This window comes from Macaca fascicularis, chromosome 9 (genome assembly GCF_037993035.2).
Source record: "Macaca fascicularis isolate 582-1 chromosome 9, T2T-MFA8v1.1".
In the NCBI taxonomy this organism is placed as follows: Eukaryota; Metazoa; Chordata; class Mammalia; order Primates; family Cercopithecidae; genus Macaca; species Macaca fascicularis.
In genome coordinates this window covers 59489664-59507171 of record NC_088383.1, presented here as the reverse complement: position 1 = coordinate 59507171, position 17508 = coordinate 59489664, and the positions used below count along the sequence as shown (strand labels likewise).

General features: G+C 43.2%; 1 protein-coding gene across 10 annotated transcripts in view; it reads left to right on the top strand.

Moving 5' to 3' along the window:
• The window catches only part of WASHC2A (WASH complex subunit 2A), a 64701-nt gene that overhangs the window by 25683 nt on the left and 21510 nt on the right, over positions 1 to 17508 (top strand). For all 10 annotated transcript variants that reach the window (XM_074001642.1, XM_074001641.1, XM_074001640.1 and 7 more), the window contains 7 exons: positions 695 to 754; positions 1143 to 1316; positions 3108 to 3235; positions 5431 to 5517; positions 9514 to 9615; positions 11845 to 11976; positions 15598 to 15767. In XM_074001642.1, the coding sequence (XP_073857743.1) occupies positions 695 to 754; positions 1143 to 1316; positions 3108 to 3235; positions 5431 to 5517; positions 9514 to 9615; positions 11845 to 11976; positions 15598 to 15767 (853 nt within the window). The remainder of the gene's footprint in view (positions 1 to 694; positions 755 to 1142; positions 1317 to 3107; positions 3236 to 5430; positions 5518 to 9513; positions 9616 to 11844; positions 11977 to 15597; positions 15768 to 17508) is intronic.

Here is a 17508-nt window from a genome sequence, read left to right as displayed (position 1 = left end):
TGCACCTGTCCCATTTGTGCAGTTTTTTAAAAACACAAATACAAATATATTTTTTAACATACAAATGTTACTCAATAGGTTTGTGGTAGTTCTCCGGACTTGGGAATTAGTGATTCTAAGTGCCGAGTCTTCCCAGCACCCACATCAGAGCTGGGCCTTGGAGGCCACTCCTTGTGCTTGCTGTGTGGGCTGCTAGCCTGGCTCTGCTCTGCTTTCTGCTGTCCACGTTTTGGCATCAGTGACTTGCTTGGTTCCCCCCTTTGCTCTTACTGTCTATATTTTTTTACTGACGACTCACCTTTTTGCGGTTCTTTTTTACTTGTTCATTCTCATCCAACTGGAATGGGTAGAGCTGGAACTCTTTGGGGGAGCCCTGGTCGTTCTGTCCCTGCCTCTGCCAGCTGTGTTCACCACCTCCCTTGGTGTCCCCCAGCTGACCCACTGCTGTGACTTGATCACAGTCAGCATGCTCTTCCTTTGGAGTCACAGCTCAGATTTTGTTAATCCCAAGAAAAATGTCCTGACATCGGTAGAGAGGAAAATACTAAAGAATTTTAAGATGGCTTGTTCAGGAAAAATTAGTTTCAAAAGGTCTGGTAGTAGCTGTGTGTTACACTGCACACGTTTCAGGAAGAAAATAGCAAGAAAAGTTATTTCCCTTGTGAAATGGTTATCACTTGCTTTCTCATTCTAGAGTCTTCCTCATCCAAACCTGGAAAGAAAATCCCAGCAGGAGCCGTTTCTGTATTTTTAGGTAACATAACCTAAGGTTTGTTTTCTAAAAACTGTACAAATACTGTTTTTTCATTTTCAAAATTATCTTCTAAAGCCTGGCTGGGGACGAGAAAGCACCTGGGAGCTTCAAAGGGCTTTGAGCAGCTTATAGAAAGAGCTCATTTACTGATGTTAGCTCTTATTCTCCTAGTGCTCAGTGGCCTTGGACTTTTTGTGTATGAATGACCTGGTGATTCTCCATGGTGAGATGTTCTGTAGCAGTAATGGATAGAGGCTATCTGGCCCCGTTAACGCACTTTGTGGATTAACTGAAATGAGAAGTTCTTGGTGGGTGATAATTATTTTCTGTAAATCCAGCAGGCGCACACTGGCTCACAGCTGTGGCTGTCTTGTCCCTCCGCCCACAGGAGACACGGATGTGTTTGGTGCTGCCTCCGTTCCATCACTGAAGGAGCCCGAGAAGCCTGAGCAGCCCACTCCAAGGAAAGGCCCCTACGTTCCCCCTCCCACTGGCCTCTTTGATGATGATGATGATGACGACGACTTTTTCTCGGCACCCCGCAGCAAACCTTCCAAAACAGGTACCTGCTCCCGCCTCTGTTTCTGGGACTTCAGCCAGAAAAAGAATGTTGCCTAAAAAGGACTTAAGCTCCCCTAGTTTTGTATCTCTTATAGTACCAGAATCCCTTCTCCAGCATTCCTGTCATTGAGCTGTTGTGTCTGTACTTACATAGGTGTGGTGCCTGGGAGGTCTGTTTTGTAAACCAATCTTTTCTGCTCTATAAGCTGATTACTATGATTATTTTCCTTATAGAGAGTGGAAATCCTTTTCCCTATAATTTTTGCTTGCAATTTCCAGTTCTGACCTTTTGTATTGTAAAGTTTTAATCATACTTTCTTCCAGCCGACCTTAGTTAATTACATGAGCTACATGTTGCATGCTGGCCGTTTAGTTCCCAGCTTCTCTTCTCTCTGCCAAAACGCTCGGGTGGCCTTGGTCTTTCCTCAGATGATGGGGTTTTCATCCCCTTGGCCACTTTGGCCTTCTCCTTCCTTTTCCTCTTAAATGTAAGTCCTGTGTTCCTGAAGTCATTCCTGTAAATCATTTGTTTTTAAATGTGCAGATGAATCTCCCAGAGGCTTTTGTCAAAATGAAGATTCTGATTCAGTAGGTCCAGGGTGGGGCCTGAGAATTTACATTTCCAGCAAGCTTCATGGTCTGTAGATCACACTTGGAATAGCAAGACAGATTCGTTGACTGCTTTTCTGGAAAAGAAAGGTAGCTCCCTAAGGTGCACAAGATTTTCAGCAAGTTGAAAAAATAAAAAAGGATGGCATAGGAATAGATGGAACTGAATATATTTAGAAGCAGACTGTCTGGACTCACTCTCCTTTTCAAACGTTAGATGTAGAAAGTAAGGATGGAAGCCGAAGTGTGAGGGAAAACGATAGCCTAGTTAATCTAGAAAGAGTACAAATGGATACAGAATGCACGCAGGTCTCAGTGAAGTTGACAGTGAGTGAAGTTAGTAGTGCTTTTTGTAGCTCCCCAGGGCTCTCACTTAGTGGATATCTTTGAGAATTGATTTAGAATCACTAGTAAATTGGTGCTGCTTTCTTTGACAACTGCTATTCTCTTCGGACATCCATGAGTCAGTGACCTCATTTCAGCAACACATGCCCCATTTGGTACAGCGGTGCTTATGGTGGTGAAAATAGTCATCAGTAGGGTAAGCTATGGCCCTTCTATTCAGTGGAATATAGTATAACTGTTGAAAGGGTCTACGCTTGTTGACTTGGGAAGATTTTATAGGTACATTAAATGGAAAACACATAAATAACTAAAGTTAATTCATTAGTACATTCTTTGGGGGAATTAGAAGCATGTATGCTGAGCTGTTCCCAAAGTCCATCTTGTTTGAGTAGACCGGTGGGATTATGAGGGAATTTCAGTATTTGCTTTTATCTGCTTTTGTACAGTTTGATTTTTTTAAAGCAGGAGCCAAGCCCTCATTTCTCAGATTCCTTAGATGAGTAACTTGGTGGCCCTCTTAAATGATCTTTCTTCCTCTAGGTCTCTCTTCACCATGTAAGCCAGTCCAAGCTACTCTAAGCACAGGTGATGTCTGCTTGGATAAGCACGTCACCCACGTGGTTAAACTATCTGTTCTGTTTTTCAACTGAGCTGTTACTATGCTCTTTGAAAAATTCCAAGGGAAGAGTATAGTTTCACTTACTATTTCTGTATAACTAATCAAGAAACAACATAACTTTTTATATTTATTCTTCGGGAGAGAAGAATTTTTTAGTCTATGAATTTTATGATAGGATGTTTGATATTAGTGTAATTTTATGCCTTGGTATTTTTAAAGGCAAAGTCCAATCCACTGCCAATATCTTTGGTGACGAAGAAGGAGATCTGTTCAAAGAAAAAGCCCAAGCATTGCCAGAAGCCACTGTGAGTCAGACAGATGAAAATAAAGCAAGAGCAGAAAAAAAGGTGAGCAGGAAGGAAGAGTTAACGCAGGAGCATTGATCTGTGGCGTTTTAATAATTCATCCGGAACCCAAAGGGAAGTATTGTTCCCTTTCACGTTCATACTGAAGAACTTCAAACAGAAAGTGGAAAGAATATTGCAGTGAACACCCAAATAACTACCACCCAAACTGATCAGTTCTTAGGGTTTTGGCAAATATTTTCCGGATGTAAACCTTGTTACATATCTATTTTTTTCCTGAACTATTTGCATGCAAGTTGTTTGAACTGTTTGCTGCATGGAACTGTTTGTGTGTAGTCATTGTGACATTCTACCCCTAAATATTTCATTAAGCCTCTCTTGAAAAGACTTCCATATAACCACAGTGCCATGATCAACAGCTGTGAGACTAACAGTAATTCTATAGTAGAATCTAATATCTAGTCTGTATTAGAATTGCTCCAGTTTGCCCCAAAATGTCTTTGTAAAATCACCCCAACAAATAGAATACAGATTTAAAATTATCTCGCCTATAGTTTATATTGTAATTTCCTCTCTTGTTCCCAAAATGCCGTTTATAGCAGCAGTCCCCAACCTTTTTGGCATTAGGGACGTAAGGAGAGTGCAACTTGCAACCTAGATCCCTCGCAGGCAGGGTTCACAATAGGGTTTGCCCTCCTGTGAGAATCTGATGCTGCTGCTGATCTGACAGGGGGAGGAGCTCAGGCAGTAATGCTTGCTGCTCACCTCACCTCCTACTGTGTGGCCCGGCTCCTAACAGGCCATGGACTGGTCTGCAGCCCAGGGTTGGGGACTCCTGCTTTATACTTCTTTGGTGTGTTTTGATTTTTTTTTTTTTTTTTTTTTTTAAAGAAACCCAGGATTCAGGCAGTGTGTCTGCATTGCGTTTGGTTGTCCTGTCTCTTTGGTCTCCTTAATCTAGAGCAACACCTCCCACATCTTTTTTTTTTTTTTTTTTTTTTTTAATGTCCAGCCACTTGTCTTGTAGAATGTGTCTTGTGAATTTGCTTGATTATTTTCCTCTGAGTAGATTCAGGGTTAGCAGTTTTGGCAAGAGTACAAGCAGACAGGGTTGCGCACTTCCCATTGGATCATCTCCCAGGACACATCAGGTCCACCGTCTGCTTCATTCAGACATGTTTGTCACTTGGTTGTTAGGGTGCCCACCACACTGCTTCACTGGAAAGGATCCTGTTCTCTTTTGCCATTGATAAGTTGATCTCTAAAGTGATAGTTGAACACAGTGTGAATATCTGTTATCTCCCAGCCTTTCACTCAGTGTTTTAAAAATCCATTGATGATCTTTTCCTGAATCGGTTAAACTGTTAGGGAGCATAAACCACCGCTTTTTTAATTCTGTATTTCTTATGGGTTGACATTCTTCTGAATAAAGAGTTTCCTCTTCCTCTCCTTCCCCGACTTTTAGTATTTCTTTGGGATCATGGATTCATTCTTCAATGTAAATGATAATCCATTACTATCATTCTTCTTCTTCTTCCTTTTTTTTTTCTTTTTTGAGACAGGCTCTTGCTCTGTTGTCCAGGCTAGAGTGCAGTGGTGCAATCACAGCTCACTGCAACCTCAGCCTCCTAGATTCAAGTGATTCTCTCCAGCCTCAGCCTACCAAGTAGCTCGGCCTGCATGCACACGCCACCATGCCCGGCTAATTTTTGTATTTTTTGTAGAGACTGGGTTTGACCATGTTGGCTGGACCATCATTCTTTTGATGCTCAGATTGACCTGAGTTTGGCCAGTGCTTGTGTCCCCAGTAGTCTTTAAGCCCTTCTGACTGCTTGATATTTCACTGCTGTCCCACACAGCTGATCCCTCCTCTTTCTACAGTTTGTCTTATCATGTCATGTCCTGGCTGCGAAACCCTGACTTTCTCCTGCCCACCACCTAAGGCCCAGCATTCAGAACCTGGCAGGCCCATCAGGCAGCCTGCCTTTCCATGCCGTCTCTCACTGCATATGTCCCATCCGTGCACCCATTACCCAGGCAGTGTGTCCTGCCCCCCGATATACCAGATGTGTCCTCTGTTTGTCTTACTGTTCTCTTAACAGAGCCCTCGGCTTGGTGCCTATCATAGCAGAGACTCCTTGCATTTTCTAAATGGTTGATTGAGTAAACCCTCTTTTCTGGGTATCTTATTTGTTAATGCTTAATTTTTCTTTTTCTTTTCTTCCCCCCCAACAAAGGTTACCTTACCTTCCAGCAAAAATCTCAAGCCCTCGTCAGAAACAAAGACTCAAAAAAGCTTATTTTCAGATGAGGAGGACTCTGAGGTATGGTATTCTTTTCCTTAGTTGTTGGTAGTGGTCTATGAATATGACATAGAAACTATTTCTGAATCAGGTTTTTCTCAGTGGAGTTGTAAGACTTTTTGTTAAGTACTCCAGTTCTTTAAAAATTGTCTCTAGAGGCCAGGAGCTGTGGTTCATGCCTGTAATCCTAGCACTTTGGGAGACCAAGGCAGGCGGACACCTGAGGTTAGGAATTTAACACCAGGTTGGCCAACGTGATGAAACCCTGTCTCTGTTAAAAATACAAAAATTAGCCAGACATGGTGGTGCGAGCCTGTAATCCCAGTTGCTCAGGAGGCTGAGATAGGAGATTCACTTGAACCCGGGAGGCAGAAATTGCAATAAACCGACATCACACCATTGCACTCTAGCCTAGGCGACAGAGCGAGACTTCGTCTCAAAATAAATAAATGAAAAAAAATAATCTCTTGAGAGCTTAAGGTCTTTAGAAAGCAATATGTTTACAATACTTTTCACTTTTGGGTTGGACTGTATTTACATTTCCTGTGATGAAAATACTCTCTCTTTAGGATGCTCAGCTTTTAGACTATGAATGGGCTCATGATGTGATGAGGAGCTTGCACCAGAGTGGAGGTCACCGTGCTCCTTCCTTTATTCACATTCTCACTAACTGGACCATGGCTTAGTGCTGTAGCGGAAGGATTCTGGCATAGCCATCTGTCTTGTCGAGACTGAGACCGCTAACAGACTGTGGGACCTGGTTCACAGGTTGCTTCAGTCCCTCCAGGCACCTTAGAAGCACCTCTTAGAATTTCACTGCATTTCCTGAGTCTCTCAGGCCTAGGTCATCTTAGATCTAATTTTAAGTTAGCCTTGTAGGAGATCAGAGACCTGTATGAGAATGTAATGGGAAGTAATAAGCCCCTTTTACAGAAAAATATGTGGACATGGCAGAAACACGTATTTCAAGAAATTGTGGGCTCTAGGTTAGGCTCTCACGGTTGGACTTTGCACTCACAGCAAGGATGAACGTGGAACCCTTTGGAAGTAGAGTGATTGTCCTTGATGTAAAGAATACCTTTGAGGCTATTGTTTCACTGAAGGCTAGTGTACAAAACATGGGAATTAACCAGAGTCCAGTTAAGTCACAACCCTGAGCCCTGAGAAACAGCATGATGGGGCCTCCACCATCTTATGCTCATGGATCCCGTGTATCACCCACACCTCCACCTCGGGGTCTTTGCACCTCCCCCTGCCACTCTGAGGAAGGCTGTTCCCAGAATCCAGCTTGCTTCCTCACTCTTTCTCTGTGAGGCCTCCCTGACGAAGTACACACAACTGGAAGCCTGCTAGCACTTACCACCCTGTACTCCTGGTCCCCTTTCCTATTTTACTGTTTACCACAGCACGTGTTGCCAGGGACAATGTATATTTACTTATTCATTGTCTGTGCTTCCCACTAAAGTAAGTGCTATGAGGGCAGGACTTTTTATTTCCTGTTTGTATCCTTAACAGCCTGTCCTTAATACCAGTGCTTGGCATGTGATAAGCCATCCAGTAATTGTCGACTAGACAAGAAAACCATATGTGAGCAATTGCAGTGACTTACGAAGTGTTCTGGTTATTTGTTGCTGTGAAACAACTTAACTCCAAAACTTAGTGGTTTACAACACCAATAGTTTTGTTGTCTCACAATTCGAGAGGTTGACTGGGCTTAACTAGGCCATTGTCACTGAGGGTCTCTTGTGTCTGAAGGTGGCTGGGCTGAGGATCAGCTCACTCCTATGTCTGGTACCTGGGCACTGGGGCCCCTGGGACATCTCTCATTAGCTCTTTGTGGCTACCAGCATGTAGTCAGGGAAGCCGGGCCTCATCCATGCTGGCTCAGGGCTGTAGGGGAGATTCGTCAGAGAGAGCCAAATGGAGGCCATGTCGCCTTCTGTGTTCCAGCCTTGGAAGTCAATGGTGTTCCTTTTGCTTCATTTGTTGATCAAGATGGTCACAATGGCCCATCCAGGTTCATGGGGAGGGGCCGTAGGCTCCCCTTCTTGATGGTGGGAGTGTAAATGAACTCTCAGACTTGTGTGAAAACCCTCCCAAAGGCTTTGCCCCTTGTGTGTCATTGTAGAGTGAATGTTTTTATTGGATATTGTTGGGATTCTGAGGCAAGAAGTAAAACTAAGGCAGTCTAAGAGTTAAAGCTTTGGACCCGAAGGAATGAGTCCTGATTCCTTTCTCTGTATCTCAAGTGTGAGGCTGACACTTTCCCTGTGAAGTCATTCTGGGGGAACATATTTGAGGTAATGGAAGTGTGTTTTTTTGCAATACCAAGAAAGGTATTAGTTAAGGGTCCAAAACTGTGATGTTGACATTTGTTTTTGTTGTTTGCTTTGGTTTACTTTCATTTTCTTAGAGCAGCAGAACCCTTTCTCTTGCCATTGTGGAACATGCAGGAGGGGCACGGGATGCCTGGAATTCCCCTTGTGACCTCTTCAATCTAAGTAAACCCATGGGACTCCAGGGAGCACAGGGGAAAACCGCTGTGTGGAGGAGATCTCACTTAGTGAACTCGTTAGGTCTATATTTGAGGAGTAGACATCGACTCCATAATTTACAAAAGGGAAAAAAATACTGTCCGAAGAGATCTTAGAAAATATGTTCTTGGCCTATTTAATTGTTCGGCTCTTGTGTATTGAAGTTTCTCTTCCCAAGGGAATAGATGTCCCATTTTATGTTTCTACTTCATGTAGCTCAATTTGCAGGTCTTTCTTTGCAGGATAAGCTGATGTTTTATAGCATTTTGACCATTTCTTTATTTTTATATTTTTTACTTTTTTTGAGATGAAATTTTACTCTTTTTGCCCAGGCTGGAGTGCAGTGGTGCGATCTCGGCTCACTGCAACCTCCATCTTCCAGGTTCAAACAATTATCCTGCCTCAGCCTCCCGAGTAGCTGAGATTACAGGCACCCACCACCTCACCTGGCTAATTTTGTATTTTTGTTATAGATGGGATTTCGTCATGTTACCCAGGCTGGTCTCGAACTCCTGACCTGAGGTGATCCACCTGCCCCAGCCTCCCAAAATGCTGGGATTATAGGCATGAGCCACAGTGCCAGGCTGAAAGTTTCTTTAGAATCTAGCAGGTCTTATCCTGGTTTGCAACATCATATACCTGTAGTTAAGCTAAGTAGACTACCAAACATTTAAAAATAGAAATTTAATTTGTATTTATTTAAAAGAATAAATCGGCCGGGCGTGGTCACTCAACGCCTGTAATCCCAGCACTTTGGGAGGCCGAGGTGGGTGGATCACAAGGTCGGGAGATCTAGACCATCCTGGCTAACACGGTGAAACCTGTTCTCTACTAAAAATACAAAAAAATTAGCCGGGCGTGGTGGTGGGCACCTGTAGTCCCAGCCACTGGGGAGGCTGAAGCAGGAGAATGACGTGAACCTGGGAGGTGTAACTTGCAGTGAGCTGAGATCGCGCCATTGCACTCCAGCCTGGGTGACTGAGCGAGACTCCATCTCAAAAAAAAAAAAAGAAAAAGAAATAAGTCATAATCTTAGGAGAGAAGGGTGTTACTAAATAAAATAGTTGTAGCTCCATTAATCGGGGAATCTAGCCCCTGTTTCTTTGTTGACCCTGTCTAATCTCTGATTCTTTAGACTGCAATGGGAAGCCATTCTTATTTATTTATTTTTTTAGCATGGTGTAGGAAATTGATTTGAAAACTTCTTCCTGCCTTCTGTCACTCGGGTGGGAATACAGAAGCCTCTTTGCTCTGCAAGGCCATCAGATCCTGTGGCTTTCCTCCTCCTTACCACCATTGCCCACACCCTGCACAGACCCTGAGGCCTATCCCTTTCAGGACTCTGTCTGAGCCACCTTCCCTCTAAGGAAAGAAGCCTAGATACATGGCAGCCGTCATGTCTGAGTCACTTGTGTTTTATACTCACCTGATATTTTTAAAACTGATATTCCTGTTAACAGCAACTTTAATTTCAATCCAACAGGATTTGTTTTCTTCTCAAAGTGCGAGTAAGTTAAAAGGTGCGTCTCAGCTCCCTAGCAAGCTCCCCACGTCGGTTTCCCTGTTCGATGATGAAGACGAAGAGGTAAACATTGTTATTGCAACACTAGATAATTTAGATTAGGAGAAAACAGTTGTTGATTAACTTTCTACCCAGAGACTCATATACTAGCAAAAGGTGGTAGGGAAGCGGTCAGGCTTCCTGAAGTTTATATAATAAAAATATTTCCGCTTTTATTTCAGTGACTTCTTCCTTATATTTTCCTAGCTGTGCAATGGAGAAGACATTAGATTCTTGATGCAGTTCTTTTTCTTTTTTTCTTTCTTTTTTTTTTTTTTTTTTTTTTTTTTGAGATGGAGTCTTTCTCTGTCACCCAGGCTGTAGTGCAGTGGTGCAATCTCGGTTCACTGCAGCTGGATTCAAGTGATTCTCCTACCTCAGCCTCCTGAGTAACTGGGACTACAGGCGCGCACCACCACACCCAGCTAATTTTTGTATTGTTAGTAAGACAAGGTTTCACCATGTTGACCAGGCTAGTGTTGAACTCCTGATCTCAGGTGATCCCCCTGCCTCGGCCTCCCTAAGGGCTAGGATTATAGGTATGAGCCATCGTGCCCGGCCTCTTGACATAGTTCTTATGGAGTGAAATCTACAAGTTTTATTTTTTTATATCTGCCTTGGAGAAATACAGTTGACCCTTTAACAGTGTGGAGGTTGTTTTGACTTCCATATTGCAGTGAAAAATCCATATATAATTTCTTACTTCCCAAAAACTTATCTACTAATAGCTTACTGTTAACCGGAAGCCTCACGGGTATCATAAACAGTTGATTAACATATAAATAATATACTATCTATTTATATATTTTTGTATTCCTGACATATCTAGCATTTCCTTATTTTATTTTATTTTTTTTTGATATTTCTGGGCTGCATGGTTTGTCTGCAAGATTTTTCAAATTATTGCAAATGTCCAAAAAAAATTTCAACATATTACTGATAAAACATTTGTGTAGAAGTGGACGTGTGCAGCTCAAACCTGTGTCATTCAGGGTCAGCTGTACTTTAGTCTAGAGGATGGATCAATGTTATACCCAGTGACCTACAAGAATGTCTTGGATCAAGTGGAGATACAAAGGAGATGGCAGCCATGTCCTGACCATGGCCTTTCTTTCCCATCCTGGATGGAGAGAGCACATTGGGGAAGAGAAATAAGAGAGAAGACAACCCAAACCTTAACTCTGATGCAGTACTGGGCAGTGATGAGCTCATAGGCTTTGCCATCAGACCCCGGGTTCATATCCCAGCTCCACTACTGGCAAACCAGGGACCTGGAGCAAGTAACTTAACCTTCCTTAAGCTCACGTGGTTTAACAGTGAGTAGGGTCATTGTGGCAGCTGTAACTACTAGTGTGACACTCTTGCAGAGTGCCGGCACATAGTAAGTGCATAGTGAATGTGATCTTTGTCATTAGTATCCCCGGTGGACACCAGCTCATTACTCTCCTGGCCTATCCTGTATTACCGCACTCTCCTTAAAGGAGACTTCATCCAGGAAGACACTCCCTTCATTCATCTTCACATTCTAGGGCTGTTCACCTGCTGTTAAGAGTTTGTCCATTCTCAGACTCAGGCCCTCTGATGCTTTTGTTCCCCTTACCTGAATAAAAGCACCTTAGTAAATACAACTTTTGGGGAGTGCTTGACCACAGAAGAATTTACAAATGCCCTTAAACCTAGTACACCAGCAATTTTATTTAGTAAACTATTTCTTCACTTTGTATAAGCTCTTTGAAACTAATGAGAAACACAAGGCATGCCTTCCCTCCATCCCAGGTGTATGTCTTTCTTACCTGTAAAGGAGTGGAGACATACCCCTAGTTCTCTCCTTTGAGCCATTGTTCTGGTTTCTCGTTTGTGGAGAGGACAGTGTGAGTTTCTGGCTGCTGCAGGGGCTCCCATGCCCGTTGCAGGTTGTAACCCCCTGAAATGAGCAGAGAGGCACTTGCCCACAGGGCGACTGGATGGGGCTCAGTTTCTCTTTGTACTCCGTGATCTCATTCACATGTTGTCCTCTTGCTTCTTCCCAGCTGTTCTGCCTTCGAGTTCTATGGTAATCTCTTTCCCTTCTATGGGTGCAGTGGGAAAAGGCTGTAGTTAGGAAAACTCACTAGCATTTTGTGAGTTTTCCCCGCCAGAGGTGTTATTTGTATACCTGACTGGAGACTTACTTCCTAACAGTTTGATGTAGGAAGACATCCTGTGTTTTCTGTTTATAAAGTTGTCTTACCTTTCTGCCATTTGCTTTTCTAGGATAATCTTTTTGGGGGTACAGCTGCTAAGAAGCAGACATTGTCTCTACAAGCTCAGAGACAAGAGAAAGCAAAACCCTCCGAGCTCTCCAAAAAGAAAGCATCTGCCCTGTTGTTCAGCAGCGATGAGGAGGTGAGCCGAGGTTTCTCCTAAGAAGAGGGGAGTATTTGATGGGATTTAAGAGTTAAAGCCATCCCAAGTATCTTCTTTTTCTACCTGTTTTATATCTAGTGACATTCAGTCACCAAAGGCGATGTTCACAAGATTGTCTTTTCTGAAGGAAGACATTTAATATAATATATAATTTAAAGATGAATCTCTTCAGAATGGTTCGGAATAAGTATGAGTCCCGCACGATAGTACATGCTCCTTCTAATGAGTTAGGCCGGCTACGGGAGAAATGATTTCTCACCCATCACTAGGTTCATCGTCAAGTCCCCTATAACAAATGACAGATTAACCAGAGAAAAGTGTGCAAGTTTATTGAAGATAAGTTTTACCTGACACAGGAGCCTTCAGAAAAGAAGACTCAGAGCAACAGGAAATCCTGTGTCGATTGTATGCTGTCTGTTGAAGAAGCGGACAGTTTTGGAGAAGCACCATGAGATGAAAGGGGTGTGACCTGATGGGAATAAGCTGGGGGAGCTCAGCAAGGCCTATGTGGTCAGATGATTCTCTGCATCTTTACAAATAAGGAGGCTCCTTTCCTCTGGGAATAGGGAGGACTGGAATGAAGGTCTTATGACCTACTCCAGAGAGGGTTAGAGGATTCTTCTATGGCCTGCTGCAGAGGAGAAGGGCCAGGGAAAGGTCAGAGAGACCTTTCTGCTTCTCAGATGCCAAGGTGTCATATTTTGACATAGCATGTCCCGTATACCCCAATGACCATATATAGTAGTATCTTGTTAAATGACTACTGTGTTTCATTAATTTAGAACTATAGCTGAACATGGTAGGAGTTACCTGTTGAGGTTAAACTCCTTTTTGAAGGAGTCTTACCAATATTTCTGTTTGTGATCTGGATAGATATTACCAAAGACAATAGTGAAAATGGTTTAGTTACTAACTCAATCAGATGTAGTACCAGGGAATCAGATTTAGCTGTGCAGAAAAAGACTTTAAAGATGATGATATTAAAAATCCTGAGTATTAAACATCTTCCTGTGTTATGATAATTCCTCTTTATTTTAACATTGTAGGCAAGTTAGGAGGGGGTGAATTGGATATATAAGTTCATGTTCTTATTGAAAGCAATTTTAAAATTCCAAAGCAGATTGCAAAAAAAAATGTATTAAAAGCTTATGCAGCGGGGGGTGGTGGCTCATGCCTATAATCTCAGCACTTTGAGAGTCCAAGGTGGGCAGATCCCCTGAGGTCAGGAGTTTGAGACCAGCCTGAACAACATGGAAAAACCCTGTCTCTATTAAAAATACAAAAAAATTAGTGAGGTATGGTGGTGCATGCCTGTAATCCCAACTACTCGGGAGGCTGAGGCAGGAGAATCACTTAAACTCAGGAGACGGAGGTTGTCAGCTGAGATCACGCCATTGCACCTCCAGCCTGAGCAACAAGTGAAACTGTCTCAAAAAGAAAAAAGCTCATGCAACACACATGTGAACAAGACACAACAAAAAATTGCTAGTAATCCTTTTACCACAAAAGTCTGAGTTTGGCCTTTAGAAAGCATGTAAGGAAATCCCACCCAGCTATGCTCACACCTCCACATCAAGGAACTCCCAAGCATATATAATTTGTGTTTTCTACTCAAATGTCTGAATTTATGATGGATTATCCAGTTTTTTCTTTTAAACATTGTCAGTGGTTGTTCCCTCTGTAGTAACAGCTGGACATCAGCGTAGTTGCCTCTGCTAGAGTATGAAAGTGGTTCAGGGAAAATAAAAACATTAGCTAAAGCTTGGAGCAAAAAGACATGCACAGGAAAGATAACCAAGGTTCTAGAACAGGGGCGTCCAGTCTTTTGGCTTCCCTGGGCCCCACTGGAAGAAGAACTGTCTTGGGTCACACAGAAAATGCACTAACAAAGCTGATGAACTAAAAAAATAAAAAAAAAGTTCATGCATAAATCCCGTAATATTTTAAGAAAGTTTACAGTTTTGTGGTGGGCCGCATTCAAAGCCATACTGGGCTGTGTGTGGCTCTTGGGCCATGGGTTGGACAAGTTTCTCCTAGAACAAAGACTCTCAACTTCGGCTGCTCACTGGGATCCATGGGGAACTTAAAAGAATGCTGACTTGACAGGCTGGGCACAGTGACTCACGCCTGTAATCCCAGCACTCTGGGAGGCCGAGGTGGGCGAATCACCTGAGGTTAGGAGTTTGAGACCAGCCTGGCCAACGTGGCAAAACTCCGTCTCTATAAAAAATACAAAAATTATCCAGGCATGATGATACATGCCTGTAGTCCTAGCAACTCGGGAGGCTGAGGCAGGAGAATCACTTGAACCCAGGAGGCAGAGGTTGCAGTGAGCCAAGATCGCACCACTGCACGCCAGCCTGGGCCACAGAGCGAGACTCCATCTCAAAAAAGAAAAAAAAAAAAAAAAAGACCTAAGGAGTGCTGACAGCGGATCCCAGCTCCGGAGATTCTGAATTCATCAGTCTGGGGTACAGCCTCGTCATTGGAGTTTTGTGATGCTCTCCAGTGGATTCCAGTGTTTAGTCACTGCTAAACATTGACGAGCAATTCTCAAACTGTAATGTTTAAGAAATCACCTGGGCACCCTGTGAAATGCACGTTCTGATTCAGAAAGTAGGGGTGGGGCCTGAAATTCTGCATAATCTGCTGCTGGCTTGTGGCCTCCCCTTGGATTTGCAAGACTGTAGACTCCAGAGATCAGAGCACTTATGCAAGTGCTTGGGAGTTCTTTGATTTGAAGGGGTGTGAGCATAGCCTAGTGGAATTTCCTTAAATGCTTTCTGAAGGCCACATTCAGACTTGTGGTAAAAGGATTACTAGCAGTTTTTCTTTGTGTCTTCTTCACATGTGTGTTGCATGAATTTTGACACTTTTTTTTTTTGTAATCTGCTTTAGGACTTTTAAAATTAAAATATCATTCTCCTCTGGAGTTGGAAGTTCTTGAGTTCTTGGTATTTTTATATTCGGCTTCCTTCTTATAGCCTCTGTAATTAATGTTGATCCCCTGAAATAGACAAGTCAGTTGTCGTAACACAGTGCAGAACAATAGTGGGAAGAGACATCATGGCAGGTGTTGGAGGAGGAAATCATGAGAAGCTCTGTGAGGTCAGAGAACCCAGCTGTCTAGATTTGAGTTCAAAGAAAAGTCTTAGGTATGAGCTTTCTTCAAGACTGATACACTGAGTTTAATGCTTAGTTTAAATACAACTTAGTTTAACAAATATAAGTTTTATTTTACTCCCCATGTTTTATAATCTAAATTGCCAATATACTTTTGTTTTTTTGAGTTGGAGTCTTGCTCTGTTGCTCAGGCTGGAGTGCAGTGGCATGATCTCGGCTCACTGCAAACTCCGTCTCCCGGGTTCACGCCATTCTCCTGCCTCAGGCTCCCGAGTAGCTGGGACTACAGGCGCCCTCCACCACGCCTGGCTAATTTTTTTGTATTTTTTGTAGAAACGGGGTTTCACCACGTTAGCCAGGATGGTCTCGATCTCCTGACCTCATGATCCGCCCACCTCGGCCTCCCAAAGTGCTGGGATTACAAGCGTGAGCCACCACACCTGGCCTGGAGTTTTAATATATATTTTATGTTTTAAGGACCAGTGGAATATTCCTGCTTCACAGACCCACTCAGCATCTGACAGCAGGTCTAAAGGAGAACCCAGGGATTCTGGGACCCTCCAGGGCCAGGAGGCCAAGGCTGTGAAAAAGACAAGTCTCTTTGAGGAAGACGAAGAAGATGATCTGTTTGCCATTGCTAAGGACAGGTGAGATAGTCATCATAAAGAATCCCTCACTCTGTGTCTGTGGTAACAAGAAGAGGAATTGGATGCACAAACTAGTTCCTTGGGTAATTGCTAATCACAGATCACATAGTCATTGCACCAATGAGAATGTCTTTGCTTTTCACTGGCACCATCTTTTCCCTCAGTACCCGGAAATGTTTGTCTTCGTGGATCCTTATCTGATTTCTTCCCCCATCTTTTTTTTTTTTTTTTTAACGTTAAAGTATTCTTTTTCTTTGTTTGTCAGGGATTTGAGTATAGTTTGGTATCTTTCGTTTGTGATTTTTCTCCAGGCTACTCTAAAATCTGTCAGGTTTGGTCAGGATTACTTAAAAGTTTGTTATTTGAGGCGCATTGCGGTGGCTCATGCCTGTAATCCCAGCACTTTGGGAGGCCGAGGCAGGTGGATCAGGAGGTCAGGAGTTCAAGACCAGCCTGGCCAATATGGTGAAACCTGGTCTTTACTGAAAAAATATAAAAATTAACCGGGCTTGGTGGCACGTGCCTGTAGTCCCACCTGCTCAGGAGGCTGACGCAGAAGAATTGCTTGAACTCGGGAGGTGGAGGTTGCAGTGAGCCAAGATTGCACCACTGCACTCCAGCCTGGGCAACAGAACGAGACTCCATCTCAAAAAAAAAAAAGTTTGTTATTTGAATAGAAATCTGCTCAGCATTTAACACACCCTGTTAGGAGGAAGTTCCCTGCAGAGCTTTGCAGTATCCCATCAGGGGCTGATAATCCATAGCTGGCCACCTAGGTGCCTCTCCACGTTAATGCTGGAACTGAAGCTGGCAGAACATTCAGAGTGAGTGTGGGCTGTGAGTAACATGCTGCCAGATTAGTTTACAGTAATTACTTCCTGCAAATACTTTTTTTTCCTTTTGAGAGCCTTACATGATTGCTTTGAAAGTCAACTGAATGTTATTAGCAGAAAGAAGTAACTGATTGGACATGTAAATCCTATGCTTTGGTGTGGTTGTCATTTGATAGATTCAGAAGTACCTCAGGTTTCTGTCTCCAAATACTGGGATCTTGTCAAACATTACCATTTCTGCATTAGGCCTCTGTAACTTGACACTCAGGTGCATCTTTGGCTTCTGATTTAGAATATAGGCTCTGGAAACTTGATATTAAATTCTGATTCTGCTGGTTCCTGTCTGAATCACCTTGGGCAAGTTACCTAACTTCCCTGTGCCTCAGTTTCTTCATTTGTTAAGCAAAAATTGAAATAGTACTTCTCTCATGGGTTTGTTGGGATGATGAGATGGAATTTAAATGTGAAATGGTTAGCACAATAGCTGGCACATTCTGAGCATTCAGGTGTTACCAGTTAGCACCGTGAGTGCAGGGAAATAGTACATTCCTTTATTTTTGTTGCTCTCTCCTGGGACATTCTTCTTTCTATGTTGCCTGGCCACCTTCTCCAAACCTTAGTGTAAGTCTTGTTTCTTAAGAAGTCTTCCCAGCCGGGCACAGTGGCTCACGCCTGTAATCCCAGCACTTGAGGAGGCTGAGGCGGGCGGATCACAAGGTCAGGAGTTGAAGACCAGCCTGACTAACATGGTGAAATCCCATCTCTGCTAAAAATACAAAAATGAGCAGGGTGTGGTGGCACGCTCCTGTAATCCCAGCTACTTGGGAGACTGAGGCAGGAGAATCGCTTGAACCTGGAGGCAGAAGTTGCAGTGAGCTAAGATCTTGCCACTGCACTCCAGCCTGGGC